This window comes from Hyperolius riggenbachi, chromosome 1, assembly GCF_040937935.1.
Source record: "Hyperolius riggenbachi isolate aHypRig1 chromosome 1, aHypRig1.pri, whole genome shotgun sequence".
NCBI lineage: Eukaryota > Metazoa > Chordata > Amphibia > Anura > Hyperoliidae > Hyperolius > Hyperolius riggenbachi.
The window spans coordinates 91,222,226-91,240,022 of NC_090646.1; the positions used below are offsets into that span (position 1 = coordinate 91,222,226).

General features: G+C 44.6%; 2 protein-coding genes across 9 annotated transcripts in view; one reads left to right on the forward strand and one right to left on the reverse strand.

Annotated features, from left to right (window-relative positions):
- Window positions 1–17,797, forward strand: part of LOC137563743 (peroxisomal acyl-coenzyme A oxidase 3-like) — a 372,185-nt gene that overhangs the window by 249,828 nt on the left and 104,560 nt on the right. The gene's annotated exons all lie outside the window — the stretch shown is intronic.
- LOC137563764 (serine protease HTRA3-like) overlaps window positions 1–17,797 on the reverse strand; it is a 116,784-nt gene that overhangs the window by 69,848 nt on the left and 29,139 nt on the right. Inside the window, exon 1 of one of the 7 annotated variants that reach the window (XM_068276714.1) lies at window positions 14,087–14,148. The exons of 5 other annotated variants lie outside the window; for them this stretch is intronic. In XM_068276714.1, coding sequence (XP_068132815.1) covers window positions 14,087–14,138 — 52 coding nt within the window. In that variant the 5' untranslated portion in view covers window positions 14,139–14,148. Of the gene's footprint in view, window positions 1–14,076; window positions 14,149–17,797 lie in introns of those variants that run through there. One more of the 7 variants, XM_068276696.1, reaches the window with a different exon arrangement.

Here is a 17,797-nt window from a genome sequence, read left to right on the forward strand (position 1 = left end):
TAACATCAGTTGTATGCAAACTATTTGAGGGGTTACTAAGAGATACTATACATGACTTCATAGTAGAAAATAATCTTATTTCTCAGCATCAACATGGGTTTACTAAAGACAGGTCCTGTTTGACTAACATGCTCAGCTTTTATGAGGTAGTGAATGCTAATATGGATATTGGGAATGCTGTAGATGTGATATACTTGGACTTTGCAAAGGCCTTCGACACTGTTCCCCACAGAAGTCTGGTGCAAAAGTTGAGGATGCAAGGACTGGGGAAGAGTTTGTGTGCATGGATAGGGAACTGGCTAATGGACAGAAAACAAAGAGTTGTGGTCAATGGATCGTACTCAAAATGGGAGACTGTTAGCAGTGGGGTCCCACAGGGGTCTGTACTGGGTCCAGTGCTCTTCAATTTATTTATTAATGACCTAGTAGATGCAGTAGTGAGCAATGTTGCTATTTTTGCAGATGATACAAAATTGTGCAGAATCATCAACTCTCAGGAAGATAGTGTCATATTGCAACAGGATCTGGATAGGATGGCTATATGGGCACATACATGGCAGATGAAATTCAATGTTGACAAATGTAAAGTCATGCATTTTGGTCGTACCAATGGTCTAGCACCATACAAAATAAATGGGATACAGTTGGGAACATCAAACTTGGAGAAGGACTTAGGAGTACTCATCGACAACAAGTTAAATAATCGTACTCAATGCCAAGCCGCTGCAGCTAAAGCGAACAAAATTTTGGGATGCATTAAAAGGGAAATAAAAACTCGAGATGCTAGCATAATATTGCCCCTGTTTAACTTTTTAGTAAGGCCACATCTGGAATATGGAATTCAGTTCTGGGCACCACATTACAAAAAAGATATTGCAGTTTTAGAGCAGGTGCAGAGACGAGCTACAAAATTGATACGTGGGATGGAAGGTCTCGCTTACCAAGAAAGGTTAGATAAACTGGGTTTATTTAGTCTAGAGAAAAGACGCCTTAGAGGAGATCTAATTAACATGTATAAATACATTAGAGGGCAATATAATAGCTTGGCGGATGAGCTTTTTGTCCCTAGGCCTTCTCAAAGGACTAGAGGACATGAGCTGCGCATGGAGGAAAAACGTTTTAGCCATTTATTTAGGAAAGGGTTCTTTACAGTAAGAGTGGTTAAGATGTGGAATGCATTGCCACAGGAAGTCGTTATGGCAAACTCTATACCTGCATTTAAAGGGGGCTTAGATGCTTTCCTTGCGTTGAAAGACATCCATGGCTACAATTACTAGCTTATGCCTAATGATGTTGATCCAGGGATTTTATCTGATTGCCATCTGGAGTCAGGAAGGAATTTTTCCCATTTGGGGCTAATTGGACCATGCCTGGTGGGGTTTTTTTCGCCTTCCTCTGGATCAACAGGGGTATGTGGGGGACGGGCTGGAGTTGTACTTTGTACTGGTTGAACCCGATGGACGTATGTCTTTTTTCAGCCAAAATAACTATGTAACTATGTAACCACTCCAGTGTATGATCTGGCATTGTATTACTATCTGTATTGTGTTGTGCATCTTATTGCTTATTACCTGTATTGTTGTATCTGTTGCCTATTACCTGTATTGTGCTGTCGGTCACCCCTGTAATCGTTGTTTGTAATCCTATGCAGTGGCGTTCCTACTGTAGTGCGCAGGGGGGCGGGGCGCACCGGGTGACAGACACGACCCCCCACAGCACAGAGCAGGCGGGGGAAGCAGCGCTAGAAGGAGGGGCAGTGGGGGCAGCGGTGGGGAGGGGGGAAATATCCCCCCCCTCCCTCACCTGGGACGCCTCCTTCTGCCTCTCTCCCCCTCCATTCAGCGATGGCAAGTGCGGGCTTGGCGGCGGGGAGACGTGCGGAGAATTACTCACCACTTCCACGTTCCAAGCGCCGGCAGCGTCATGTCATCACAGATCTCCGCCTTCATTGAAGGCGGAGATCTGTGACGACATGACGCTGCCGGCGCTTGGAACGTGGAAGTGGTGAGTAATTCTGCGCATGTCTCTCTCCGTCCCCGCCGCCGAGACCGCTCTTGCCACCGCTGAATGGAGGGGGAGAGAGGCAGAAGGAGGGGTCCCAGGTGAGGGAGGGGGGGATATTTCCCCCCTCCCCACCGCTGCCCCCACTGCCCCTCCTTCTAGCGCTGCTTCCCCCCTCCAGGGACATCTATACTGGGGGCAACTATACCAGCTATACTAGAGGCAGCTATACTGGGGGCAACTATACTAGCTATACTGGGGGCAACTATACCAGCTATACTGGGGGCAGCTAAACTGGGGGCAACTATACTAGCTATACTGGGGGCAGCTATACTGGGGGCAACTATACTAGCTATACTGGGGGCATCTATACTGGGGGCAACTAAACTAGCTATACTGGGGGCAACTATACCAGCTATACTGGGGGCAACTATACTAGCTGTACTGGGGGCAGCTATACTGGGGGCAACTATACCAGCTATACTGGGGGCAGCTATACCAGCTATACTGGGGGCAGCTATACCAGCTATACTGGGGGCAGCTATACTAGCTATACTGGGGGCAGCTATACTAGGGGCAACTATACTAGCTATACTGGGGGGCAGCTATACTGGGGGCAACTATACTAGCTATACTGGGGGCATCTATACTGGGGGCAACTAAACTAGCTATACTGGGGCAACTATACCAGCTATACTGGGGGCAACTATACTAGCTATACTGGGGGCAACTATACCAGCTATACTAGCTATACTGGGGGCAACTATACTGGGGGCAGCTATACTAGCTATACTGGGGGCAGCTATACCAGCTATACTGGGGGCAACTATACCAGCTATACTGGGGGCAACTACACCAGCTATACTGGGGGCAACTATACCAGCTATACTGGGGGAAACTATACCAGCTATACTGGGGCAACTATACTAGCTTTACTGGGGGCAACTAAACTAGCTATACTGGGGGTAACTATACTAACTTCATTGGGGGCAACTATACTAGCTTCACTGGGGGCAGCTATTCTGGGGGAAACTACTAGCTATACTGGGGCAACTATACTAGCTAATACTTTAAATTACAGTTAGCTCCGACCTCATCCGGTCATGACCACGCCAATTTTTGCCACGAAGCACGCCGCAGGTTGTGATCACGCCCATTTTTTTTAGGGGGGGGGGGTGTCTTTTAATACCCAGCACCGGGTGCCAAATGCCCTAGGTACGCCACTGATCCTATGTATTGTACAGCGCTTCGTAGTATGTTGGCTCTATATAAATCCAATAAATAATAATAACAAGGATACCAGGAGCGCAAAAAAACTGGTACACACATCAAATTTTAATTCGCCACTGATTAACCAATTCCTTGTAGTAAGACAGCTTAACAACTCAATCAACCCCATGGAGGTGGTAAAATGGGCCAGTGATTGGGCCAGGTAGTAAAATTGGTTAGTGATTGGTCAACCAACATTGGATGTGTGTATACAACCTAAAGCTTACAATTCTGACAGGTCCATCACTGACCAATTTTACCCCCTTTATTTATTATGGTAGTTTACCTACACAATCCGTTCAATTTGCCAGTCATTGGCCAATCAAAATTGAAGATGTGTACTAGGATTAACAACCCTGCTATGCCTTCATTTCTGGGATCTGCTCACCATGGAGTCAACCAAATCCCCAGATATAGCCGGCATAGTTTCTTTAGCTACAACGGTGCAAGAATGACAACTGGCTGAAACTGAATGCTGACAAAACTGAGGTCCTAGTTGTCCAAGCCCAACACTTCGGATCAAAACAGATCTACTCTAAATCACCACTCAGGAAGGATAGGGAATTCAGACATAAATAGCTCCAACCTTGTGCACAGCCTTGGTGTGCTAATCAATGGGAAATTGAGCTTCAGAAACCAAATCTCACTGTAGTCAAATATTCCTACTTTCATTTGAGGAACATTTAAAAATTAAACATCTGATTCCCCAAGAGGATCTTCCAAGCCTAGTGCACGCCTTCGTCACATCACAGTTAGACTACTGCAATGCCCTTTATGCAGGCCTCCCAAACAAGGGCCTGTTCCAAATAGTAAAGAATCCTGCTGCCAGACTGCTAACAAACCAGCCTCGCCACTGTCACATTACACCGATTCTTCGCTCACTGCACTGGATACCTGTAAAATGGAGAATTCTCTTCAAGATTGGACTGTTTTGAGGTTCAGATATCTACACAATGTGGGCCCTGGATACACGATGGACTTGCTGAAACTGCACCACACCTCTCAGATCAGCAGGATCCATAAACTTGGTAACTCCCAAAGTGCACCTCAAAACCTTTTGAGCCAGAGCTTTCTGTCATGCTGCTCCTACCCTACTCAAAAAAGACAGCCCCGTCCCTGAAGTTATTCAAATCCAGACAGAAAAGCCACCAGGCATTTGCGGACTTGTAGAATTCTTCCTCTGTACCAAAATTTACCAATCAACCAAATATTGGTCTGAGCCATGCTTATGCGCTTTCAGTACTATAGGAGAAAAGCACTTTACAATTGTTTGGTGTTCTTCCCATAGCAGCCACCAATCACAACTGCTTTTTATTACAGCCATCACTGAAAAAATGATCTCAATTGGTTGAAGTGTGCTAGTAAACACAGTGCGCACACCGTACTTCATTTCACAAAGTAGTAGTACCTCCACATGTGCTGACCTCAAAGGAAAAAAAGAAACCTTACAAAGCATCTGTAGTCATTCACATTCAGGCTCAAAGCATGCAAAGTATTTGTAAAAAGAAAATATTTGATTACGTAAGGAAAGGCCCAAAATATTTGACATCTCTGTTCAGGTTTGGCAGCCGCTGCTAAATATTTTACAGGCACCTAAGAAAACACTTGGGTCTCCCATTTTGCCGGCTAATGGCTGTTAATAAATCTATAGATGTAGTGTGAGCTATGTCCGCACTTCTCCCCGGGGAGAGATCGGCGGGACGTAGAAAAGGATCTCTGTGCTGCTCACGCTTTACCTGGATGTATGGCACCTTCACACGTTTTATGACCGCATGGCCATAAAATTCTACAGTATGGGCTTCACTGCAAACATCAATAAACTCCCCGGCTACTGGTCAGACTGGGGCACCGGCAGATGTGAGGCCGCAGTTCACTGACTTTGTTTTTAATGCAGGAAAGATTAGGAAGACAAATGTTTATTTTCCATTTTAAGTCTGGACGGCTTCGCACTCTTACAGGAAAGACACACATTGGGGTCTGCAGCTACAAGAAAGAGGGATTCCCTAATGTAAGCACATGGAACGGGACAGGCGCCAGGATCGGAGTTTACTCAAAATTTGACAGATGGCTTTCAACTACTTGGGTCGGGTTTGGAAGAGGTGACCACAAAGCTGCACTCACTGGCATCTGAAGAGCGTCTGCGGGCTTCATACTTAGACTGTAGCTGCAAAGACACGTGGAGTTACCAGACTGTCCCGTGTGATCTAAAGGTTACATTTTCAATTTAATCAGTACTGAATAAGGGTGCATATATACAGGGCCGGCACAACCTTCTCCAGCACTAGAGACAGAAATTCCAAAATGCACTCCAGGAGCAAATACACGATTTTCAAGGGGGGGATTCCTGAAAGGTCTCCCTCAGCCATGTACAATACAGTGTAATAATATAGTAGGACATTATGCTGGGTAAACACAATGCAATTTCCCATCTAACTAACAGGATCTGACTAAATGTCCGATCTGCTCCTGATCGACAACGGGATCAATCAGGAGCAGTTTGGATACAGATAATAATGAGGACAGCCAATAAAGGGGAAAGTGAATCATTCACACAGCAGGGCACAGGGCTGTGCTCATATCTGGCTCTGTGCTCTGTCATAGTCCACCAGAACTGCTCCATTCTCTGTACACACACTGCTGCTCCATCCAAAGTCAACTGTAGCAGGGAAAGAAAGGGGGCAGGGCTGTGAGCTGCAGGATGCCTGCAGATATTCTGGTGTCTCAACTTGTGCCTGTCCCCAGACACTACATCAGCCTTGCCAAACACACAAATGGAGAAACTCACTCCCAAACAGTTCTCTGCTGCTTTATAAAGCCTGCAGGCTGCTTATAAGCCAATGAGAAGTGCACACATATGTTACACCTAGCTTGCAGTGATTAATCAAACAGAAGCTGAGCAAGTCAGCTAGTCGTTGGAGAGGGCTTCAGTTGCATATAGACAATGGCTATATGATCAGCAGGGGGCACCAGCGTGCAGGATATTCCCTCTCATCTGCCCCCCTCCTAACTAAACTGCATGGGATACTACAATAAAATTAAAAACAATAGTGCACACACCAGGCAGGGGCCCCGGGAACTCTCACTGCCCGGGACCCCAGAACCAGCATGTAACACTATATGTGAGCGCAGTCAAGCCCTTTATTGTAGTATCCCATGCAGTTTAGTTAGGAGGGGGGCAGATGAGAGGGAATATCCTGCACGCTGGTGCCCCCTGCTGGTCATATAGCCATTGTCTATATGCAACTAAAGCCCTCTCCAACGGGCAGGTTAACTTGCTCAGCTTCTGTTTGATTAATCACTGCAAGCTAGGTGTAACATATGTGTGAACTTCTCATTGGCTTATAAGCAGCCTGCAGGCTTTATAAAGCAGCAGAGAACTGTTTGGGAGTGAGTTTCTCCATTTGTGTGTTTGGTAAGTTTTAGAGCAGTAGGAGACAGGCCTTGGGGGTGGCAGCTCCAAGGGTTTGGCTGCACTCACATATAGTGTTAGATGCTGGTTCTGGGGCCCCGGGCAGTGAGAGTTCCCGGGGCCCCAGGCTGGCTCATGCACCATTGTTTTTAACTACATCAGCCTTGGTCTGAGGGGGGATTCTGGGCAGCTGTATTCCCCCCCTGCGTTCGCCTATGCACCCCCTCCCGAATCATGCCTGCCCCAGTGTAGGAAGGAAATGTGGCTTAGTATTAAGTAGGTTGCCCACTCTTCCCTTATAGGTATCCAGATGTGACCCCAGTACCCGGTAGCCCCCTCCCCAGTTTGGATAGCCAGATGTTCCCTCAGTATAAGACATCCCTCCTCCACAGTTTAGATAGCCAGATGAGCCCCAGCCTTAGGCAGCCCCCTACCCAGGTTAGATCCCTGGATGAGCCCCTAGTATAAGACAGCCCCCTCCACAGTTTAGATAACTCCTATCCAAGTTAAATAGCCAGATGTACCCCCAACATAAGGTGCCTCCCCAGCCTCGGCGCAGCCCTGCAAACACACATCCTGTTTTGATAGTTAAATCACTGACCAATTTTACCAGTTCCATGTAGTTTGTAGTTCAACAGATTTTGAATACGAGCTCTGTAATAACAGCGCAGGAGATTTGGACGCAGCCGGCGCCACCATAGACCATATTAGGAATTACGGCTATAACGGCGCACAGTGAGTAACTTCAGTGCTGTCACATTATAAATCGCAAAACAGTAGCGATTAACGTTACCGTTTGCACAGGTGATTTTACCGCGATTAGCGTGGTAAAATCACTGCTCACACTTTCAAAATGCTGCAGGTAACACATTTTGCGATTGGTGCTAATCCGCTGCGATCGGCGGCAGTGAGATCACTGCCATGGAGTTAGAACAGCACTAGTGCTTTAAAAAGCGCTAGAGCTTTGGCAATTAGTGGGAATCAAACATAGCAAAGAAATGAACAGCGCTACTTAAAAACAGATGAGTGCTTACCTGCAAAAAAGTGCACACCCCACTCATGGGATTCAAATACACAATGAGCATACACATGACCTGTCTACCACTTGGAGGATGTTAGTTTCCACTAACAATTTGCAATTTGTTAGGTACTCGTCCCTCCCACTGTCGAAGAAGTCTTTCCTCCATGGGAGGGGACCTAACACTAACTAAATTCGACCTATGCATTTGCATAGCCTGGGCGCGCTACCAGTAAAATTGAGAATTGCGCAAAATGGAGGAAAGACTTCTTCGACAGTGGGAGGGACGAGTACCTAACAAATTGCAAATTGTTAGTGGAAACTAACATCCTCCAAGTGGTAGACAGGTCATGTGTATGCTCATTGTGTATTTGAATCCCATGAGTGGGGTGTGCACTTTTTTGCAGGTAAGCACTCATCTGTTTTTAAGTAGCGCTGTTCATTTCTTTGCTATGTTTGATTGATTTATTTCTGGTCAGCTGCTCCCACTTAATAGTTTTTCTTTGGTGTATATGCAGAGCCTCTGTTTGGGTTCAAGGTGCGTTTGCAGTTTCTGGGGGGGCTCAGCACATCTCTGAGCTGAGGCCATTCAGAGGCGGCCTGGTGATGTGCTGATCCCACTTTTTTTGCGCAATTAGTGGGAATCGCCCGCTAATCGACGTAGTAAGAACGGGCCCTTAGGGGTGAGGGAAGTAGCATTTAAGTTTAAGTACAAATGAACCGTCCAACCTAATGCTTTCAGTGGGTACTTTCCCCAGAATTTCGGGTGGCATGGAAAAGAAGTCAGGTGGCATGGAAAAGAAGTCAGGTGGCATGGAAAAGTAGCTGGGTGGGGCGAGATGGGAGAATGCAGGGCCAGCGCTTCTCTGCACAATTCTGCTTACAGCAGAGGAGGAGGTGAGCCGATGACAGCCGGGTGCTCACAAAAACTAGCCGGGTGGAGCACACGGCTAAAAGAGCCTGGGGAGAACACTGGCTTTTATGCAGGTCATACAGGACTACCATGAGAATTCATAGGGACGGATGAGGGATGATCAGTAAGATGCTAATAATTGATCAATTCTCTAGTGCAGAAAATTTGCATCAATTCTAAATGTTTAGTATCTCCCTGACCATACCTGATTGGGACCCTGGCTGCTGGGGTGTAAGTAAAGGGGTGCAGCCCCGGCGATTGAGGGGGGGCCCAGAGCTGTGTTGAGGCCCCCAACTACTAACCTTCCCTTCCTCCGATACAGAGGACTATACTTCAGATCATGTGTTTGCTGGCTACACTTGTTATGGGTGTGAAGATGATGATTGTCACACTTGTTTTATGACTTTTGAGTGATAGGCCCCAAGGCCATGAAGGGCAGCAATGAGAGGCAAGGGAAGGAGTTTGAACATCGGGGGTGACCCATGAATTATAGTTAAATCACCGCCTGGCTGCATAGTGTAACTGGGGCCCTTTACAAAAATTACAACAGTCCCGACTTCTATGCAGAAAGAGACCTATAAGGAGCTTAAAGATACTACTTTGTATATATATATGTATGGAACAGGTCTTACTGAATTGAAGCCTTAGGCGCTGAATGCTGTTGGACTGACTATCATTCCAAAGCTCTACTTTAACAGTAGTTGTGAAAGTGCATCATCTTTCCCATGCATCATTGGCTGCTATGGTACTGCACTATACTTATTGCGTGTTCTGAGTTACTGATTAAGCCAGTACATATTTTAATTTTACCTTCATAAAGGATAACTGTAGTGAGAGGTATATGAAGGCTGCCATATTTATTTTCTTTTAAGCAATACCAGTTACCTGACAGCCCTGCTGGTCTTGTGCCTAATACTTTCAGCCATAGACCCTGAACAATCATGCAGCAGATCAGGTGTTTGACATTTTTTGTCCGATCTGACAAGATTAGCTGCATTCTTGTTTCTGGTGGGATTCACAGACACATCTGTAGCCAAACAGAGCAGCAGGGCAGCCAGGCAACTGGTATTGCTTAAAAGGAAATCAATATGGCAGCCTCCACATGGCTCTCACTACAGTTGTCCTTTAAAAGACAAGAGACAGAACACTTACAGTATATAGCACTTTTCTCCTGGCGGACTCAAAGCATATCAGGGCTACAGCCATTTAGGACGCACTCCACGGACAACCAGGATCATTAGGGAGCCTTGCCCAGAGACTCCTTACTGTTTTACATACTGGCTTGAGCCAGGATTTGAATATTGATCAAAGGCTCAAATCCAACATACTAATACGCTATCCTTGTATTTTAACTGTCATTATTATCACTTACCATCTGCCCTGTCATTAACTATCACTCTTCTCACTAACCGTCAGTCCTTCCATTAGCTGTCAATCCTTCCATTAACTGTCTGTCAGTTTTGTCATTAAATGACAGTCTTCTCATTAACCGTTACTCCTTCCATTAACCATCAGTCCTGTCATTAACATTCACAACTCTCTCTAACCGTCAGTCCTTATTTACCGTCAATCCTTCAATTAACTGTCACTCCTCTCATTAACTATGAGTGCTGTCATTAGCCCTCACTCTCACTAACCGTCAGTTTTGTCATGAACTGTCACTACTCACACTAGCCTTTAGTCCTCTCATTAACTGTCAGTGCTGTTAAGAAGGCAAATATATATATTCAGTGTTGCATTTAATAAGAGGGCTTATTGGTCTTTTAGCCCAATTTTCTAGTGGTTCTGGGTCCTCCCAATACACGCCAATCCTGGACCCCAAAGGAATCTGAATGACAGTGGGGCCCCTAACTTGCAAAAAACACCATCATTATCCATGATCTTTTTCTCCAAATCCAGACCAGAACCAAGCAGACATCTGCTCTGAACCTCACCCCACATTTCAGCAACACGTCAGTATTTCAGACTGATACAAGTTGCTTGCAGTGTACCAGAGATAGTACACTGGCCACTATTTATAGTCACCTGGCGTTTTCTCCAACCCCATGAGCACTGTGGCTTCCTTCGCCGTCCTTCTCGGGTACCCCGTTCTGGTGCTACGACTCCCAGTAATCCTGTCAGTCACTGCTAGTTATTTCCTTCTGCACATGCGTGGCTCGGCCATACGCATGCCCCTGCTGCGTTCCCATCCTCTGGAGCATTCTGCGCCTGTGCACTACTATTGCATAGGCACACAATGCTCCAGAGGACTGGAGCGCGATGAGGGGTGCGCACGTGGCCAAGCCGCTCATACACAGGATGCCGCAACTACCCAGATTGGTAGTGGCAGTACGGAGGGGCCAAGGGAGACGGCAAGGGAGGTCCCGGTGCTCATGGGGCTAGAGGATGCCCCAGGTAAGTATAAATAAGGGCTAGGAAACCATCTCTGGCACATTTATATCAAAGCAAATTTTCCCATAAGGTTTAATGGAAACTCAAATGATTCATTCCTCAATCCAAAAACAGAAAAATATTTAATACAAAGTACTGTATAAAATAAAAATGTAAACAAGACTTTCACTATAACTAACAGAATAATTGCCATCTGGTGACTCGTCCCAACCTTTTTTTGTACATTGTACAGTCCCTACACCCAGATTAAGTACAATTACGCACCATCCTATAGCATCAAAGAGGGTAGAATCCAGGCCTGGATTTACATCACAGGAGCCTATAGGCATAGATCTCCTGGCACCTTAGACTTTGCTCTGCATGAACCTGCAAATCCCCGCCGAACCGCACCACAAGTGTGTGGCTGGCTTAGCTGTCATTTCTCCCTTACTTGCCATGCCCATCATAGGTAGCTACAGGTGCCCTTTATGTATTAGGTAGCCAGAGGAACCTCAATATTAGGTAGCTAGAGGTGCACCCGACTGAAGGGAGATCTCGTCAGTGGAATACTGAGAGGCGGGTGAGTAAAGCATCGACTCAGTTGTGATGACGTAACGCATGTATATGTTTTTATATGTTAAAATTTCATTTAAAAAATTGTGCTTGTCTTGCAAAGCGCTCTCAATCCAAGTTACTCTCAATCCAAGGTTTTACTGTATAAAGTAAAACCTTGGATTGCAAGTAACTTGGTTTAAGAGTGCTTTGCAAGACAAGCACATTTTTTTGAAATGAAATTTTGACTTGATAAACAAACAACGCCTTAATATACAAGCACAGTGCATATAGGTGCGTCACATCATCACAACTGAGCCAATGGCTCTTCTCCCTTTGATGCTGCAGGATTGTACTTGATTGCACTTAGACCTAAAGCAAAGGTCATTGGGTAAATTACTTGTTTTAGACACACACACACACACACACACACACACACACACACACACACACACACACACACACACACACACACACACACACACACACACACACACTTTTAACACACACACACACACACACACTTTTAGCACACACACACACACACACACACACACACACACTTTTAGCGCACACACACACACACTTTTAGCACACACACACACACACACACACACACACACACACACACACACACACTTTTAGCGCACACACACACACACACACACACACACACACACACACACTTTTAGCACACACACACACACACACACACACACACACAAACACTTTTAGCGCACACACACACACACACACTTTTAGCGCACACACACGTACACACACACACACACACACACTTTTAGCGCACACACACACACACACACACACACTTTTAGCGCACACACACGTACACACAAACACACACACACACTTTTTGCGCACACACACACACACACGTACACACACACACACAAACAGTTGGGGTGAGCCAACAGATAGAAATGATTCTGTTAGTTACAGTGAAAGTCTACATTACATTTTTACTTTATACAGTACAGTACATTGTATTAAATAATTGTATTAAATATTTTTCTATGAATGTTTTTGGATTGTGAATAAATTTGCTTTGTTATAAGTGTGCTTTGAAAAACAAGCCTGGAATGAATTATGCTCGCAAACCAAGGTTCCACTGTGTGTGAATTTGGTCATTGAGTCATTGTGTGTTAGGGTTAGAAAAAGTGGGCGCAGCCGACACCAGCCATATACATACCCGGGCAACGCCGGGCCTTCAGTGGGTGGAGACAAATACAAATTTCTCTGGGAAAAATGTAAACTGCAGCCATTCTTACACTGTAAAAATGGTAGGATTCTCAAACATTATACAGTTGGTCACTGGGTGACTGAGTGGGTGGAGCTTACAAAAGCCAATTAAAATTCACCTATTGATTTTCAAGGGGAATATTTAATTGCTGCCATTCTTGCACTGTTAATGGCACAAGCCTCAAACCTGGTACAGTTGGTCATTGGATGATTGGGGTTCAAATTCAGAAAAGGGGGTGGAGCCACAGCCAATCAGATTTGTCTCATTTCAATGCAAATTATTGATGCCAAAGACTTCAAAGCTCACAAACTTGGTCATTGAGGGTTAGGTTTAGGATAAGTGGGCGGAGCCAACATCAGCCAAATACATACCCTGGCAACGCCGGGCAATCAGCTAATATATATATATATATATATATATATATATATATATATATATATATATATATATATATATATATATATATATATATATATATATATATATATATATATATATATATATATATATATATATACACATGCATACATGCACAGTATATATATATATATATATATATATATATATATATATATATATACACTGTATATATGGAGTACTAAAAAAAATTTGCACATTACAGTCATCACTACCTATGACCTGAGACCTCCCCCTTCTCCCATGTTTACACGCACTCTCTCTGGAGAGGGTAGGGGAGCATTTCTGGGGTAGCATTAGCCAAGGATTACACTACAGGGGGAGACTACAGAACTGTGATGCTGGATAGTGTAATGCCTCTGACACAGATAACCTGGGTTCAAGTCTTTGCTCTTCCTATTCAGTAAACCAGCACCTGCTCAGTAAGGAGACCTTGAGCAAGACTCCCTAACACTGCTGCTGCCTACTGAGTGTGCTCTAGTAGCTACCTCGCTAGCGCTTTGAGTCCAGAAGGAGAAAAGCGCTATACAAATACTAAAATTATTATTATTATAGGGGCACTGCACAGCTTTGAATATACTGTGTAGCCCACTGCCTGAAACAGAATTTCATTAATACAGAGAGTGCAGTACTGCGTTCTGTACACTAGAGGGTGCCCATGGACTTTTCCTGGATGAGCTATGCCCAGAAACAGTCCTAGAAACGGAACACAGTTGGCTTCAGCCAACTTGGGTACCACAACAAACTACTGGATCAGGCATCAAATCTCATAGCTCTGTATGCATTCTTAGTTCAAAAGATTAATATACATCCGAACAAAATAAATCAAATGCAAATTGTTCCAATCAATATTGCTGTTTCAATACATTACTGAACTTTGGTCTTCTGAGGAAATCTGAGTATCACCTAGCAGCCTAAACACTTCCATAGCAACAGCAGCCTGTACATGTAAAACTCTGTACACCAGTCTGCTTGTGCAGCAGCTTCCAGAACCTTTTCCTGATTCCTACAATAGATGCTGATACACCGTTGCATGCAAATATCATGAAAACTGCATGCAGCATGGATCTGGGCAAATCAAATGAACTTCCTGCCATTTTGATTACCCCAGTTTAAAGCGGCATACAATTTGCATTATATTTGCCTGTTACCTATTATTATTATTCTTATTATTATTGTTTTTTATTTATATAGCTCCAACATATTCCGCAGCGCTTTATCTACAAACCATTAGATAAATAATGGCCCATATGCAAATTCACTTTGTCACCTGAGTTTTCTCCTAGGTGAGATTTTAAAGGACAACTAAAGTGAGAGGGATATGGAAGCTGCCATATTTATTTCCTTTTAGGGCCCGTTTCCAATTGTGCGGTGCGAATTAAATGCGGAAATCGCGAAAACAAATTTGCACGCAGATGCAAATTTTACCGCAAAATGTTCCGCAAATTTGAGTACGTTTTTGCGTTTATTTAAGTATGCAAATTTAACCATGTCACTGCCTGTGTGCTTTTACATTGTTTTTAGGCGAAAACATACGCGAATTTGCTGTAAAATTTGCATCCGAAAACGCATGCGAATTTCCTATTAATTACATTGTATGCGAATTGCACACCGCAAGGCGGTGTGTATATTCTGAAGGCTCTACTGTGCAAATTTTTGCTGCACAGAAAAACGCTCTGTTTTCCTGACAAGTGGAAACAGGCTAATTAAGTTGTATTGGTTGTGCGAATCTGCGTGCAGAAAACGCATGCAGATTCGCGATAGTGGAAACTAGTGGTGCTCAGCAGAGCTCGAATATTCGAGTAGCTCGAATATTCGAGCTCTTTTTCAGCTATTCGAGCTCGGTATTCGAGCTCCGAATAGCTGGAGCTATTCGAATGGGCTATCCGAGTACACTCGAATAGCCCATTCACTATTCGAGCTATTCGAGCAACCCGGCGCTATTCGAGCTCGGTACCGAGCTCGAATAGCGTCATAGCCCAGATTGATGTCCTTAGAGCCAATCAGAGGGCTCCCAGGCCCTCTGACGGCAGCCAATCACAGAGGGGGACCCTGGCCAGCCCCTACCCTATAAATAGCGGCCGCCATGTTCCGTTTCTCCATGCTTGCCTGAGACTTGTACAGAGAGAGAGTTGCTCCTTTGTGCTTTGGCTTAGCAAGTGCTCTATTGTGATCATTTACCTAGCGTTTTTGCTCACCTACACCTGCCATATACACCTATATTGTTGTTAGTTAGATAGACATTGTATTTTAGTTAGTAGCTTGTGTGTTACATTAGAGACAGGCAGCTGCTGCAAGCTTACAGGTTTAGGCCTCAGGGGGGCCTTGCCTCTGTGGGCAGCTGTCCTCTGTTTATTTCTCTCATCTATACCAGTATTTCTGCTGTCCTTTACTAATAGTATTGTAGTTATACTGTACTAGGAGTAGGACACTCACTGACTGTCACTGTTTATAGGCTACTAGCTAGCTCCTGCGTGTGTGCACTCACTCACTGTCTGTGTGTACACACACTCTATTTCCTTCTGATTACTGATAGATTATTGTTATTTAGTTGTACTTACTTACTACTTACTCTTACTGTACCCGTAGGGACACTCACTGTCACTGTTCATATAGGCTACTAGCTCCTGCGTGTGCGCACTGCACTCACTGTCTGAGTGTACACACACAACACACACTCTATTTCCTTCTGATCGCTGATTGATTATCGTAATTAGTTAGTTGTACTTACTGTTACTACTTACTCTTACTGTACTAGGAGTCTAGGACACTCAGTCACTGTCCATAGGCTACTAGCTCCTGCGTGCGTGCACTCACTGTCTGAGTGTACACACACCCACACTCCATTTCCTTCTGATCGCTGATTGATTATCGTAATTAGTTAGTTCTACTTACTGTTACTACTTACTCTTACTGTACTAGGAGTCTAGGACACTCAGTCACTGTGTTCATAGGCTACTAGCTCCTGCGTGCGTGCACTCACTGTCTGAGTGTACACACACCCACACTCCATTTCCTTCTGATCGCTGATTGATTATCGTAATTAGTTAGTTGTACTTACTGTTACTACTTACTCTTACTGTACTAGGAGTCTAGGACACTCAGTCACTGTCCATAGGCTACTAGCTCCTGCGTGCGGTCACTCACTGTCTGAGTGTACACACACCACCCACACTCTATTTCCTTCTGATCGCTGATTGATGATTGTAATTAGTTAGTTCTACTTACTGTTACTACTTACTCTTACTGTACTAGGAGTCTAGGACACTCAGTCACTGTGTTCATAGGCTACTAGCTCCTGCGTGCGGTCACTCACTGTCTGAGTGTACACACACCCACACTCCATTTCCTTCTGATCGCTGATTGATTATTGTAATTAGTTAGTTCTACTTACTGTTACTACTTACTCTTACTGTACTAGGAGTCTAGGACACTCAGTCACTGTCCATAGGCTACTAGCTCCTGCGTGCGGTCACTCACTGTCTGAGTGTACACACACCACCCACACTCTATTTCCTTCTGATCGCTGATTGATTATTGTAATTAGTTAGTTCTACTTACTGTTACTACTTACTCTTACTGTACTAGGAGTCTAGGACACTCAGTCACTGTGTTCATAGGCTTCTAGCTCCTGCGTGCGTGCACTCACTGTCTGAGTGTACACACACCCACACTCCATTTCCTTCTGATCGCTGATTGATTATTGTAATTAGTTAGTTCTACTTACTGTTACTACTTACTCTTACTGTACTAGGAGTCTAGGACACTCAGTCACTGTGTTCATAGGCTTCTAGCTCCTGCGTGCGTGCACTCACTGTCTGAGTGTACACACACCCACACTCCATTTCCTTCTGATCGCTGATTGATTATTGTAATTAGTTAGTTCTACTTACTGTTACTACTTACTCTTACTGTACTAGGAGTCTAGGACACTCAGTCACTGTGTTCATAGGCTACTAGCTCCTGCGTGCGTGCACTCACTGTCTGAGTGTACACACACCCACACTCCATTTCCTTCTGATCGCTGATTGATTATTGTAATTAGTTAGTTCTACTTACTGTTACTACTTACTATTACTGTACTAGGAGTCTAGGACACTCAGTCACTGTGTTCATAGGCTACTAGCTCCTGCGTGCGTGCACTCACTGTCTGAGTGTACACACACCCACACTCCATTTCCTTCTGATCGCTGATTGATTATTGTAATTAGTTAGTTCTACTTACTGTTACTACTTACTCTTACTGTACTAGGAGTCTAGGACACTCAGTCACTGTGTTCATAGGCTACTAGCTCCTGCGTGCGTGCACTCACTGTCTGAGTGTACACACACAACACACACTCTATTTCCTTCTGATCGCTGATTGATTATCGTAATTAGTTAGTTCTACTTACTGTTACTACTTACTCTTACTGTACTAGGAGTCTAGGACACTCAGTCACTGTCCATAGGCTACTAGCTCCTGCGTGCGTGCACTCACTGTCTGACTGTACACACACTAAATTTACTTGTGATTACTACTGATTATTGTAACTGCTAGTTGTACTTCCTGACTGTTACTACTTACTTACTGTACTAGGGGACACT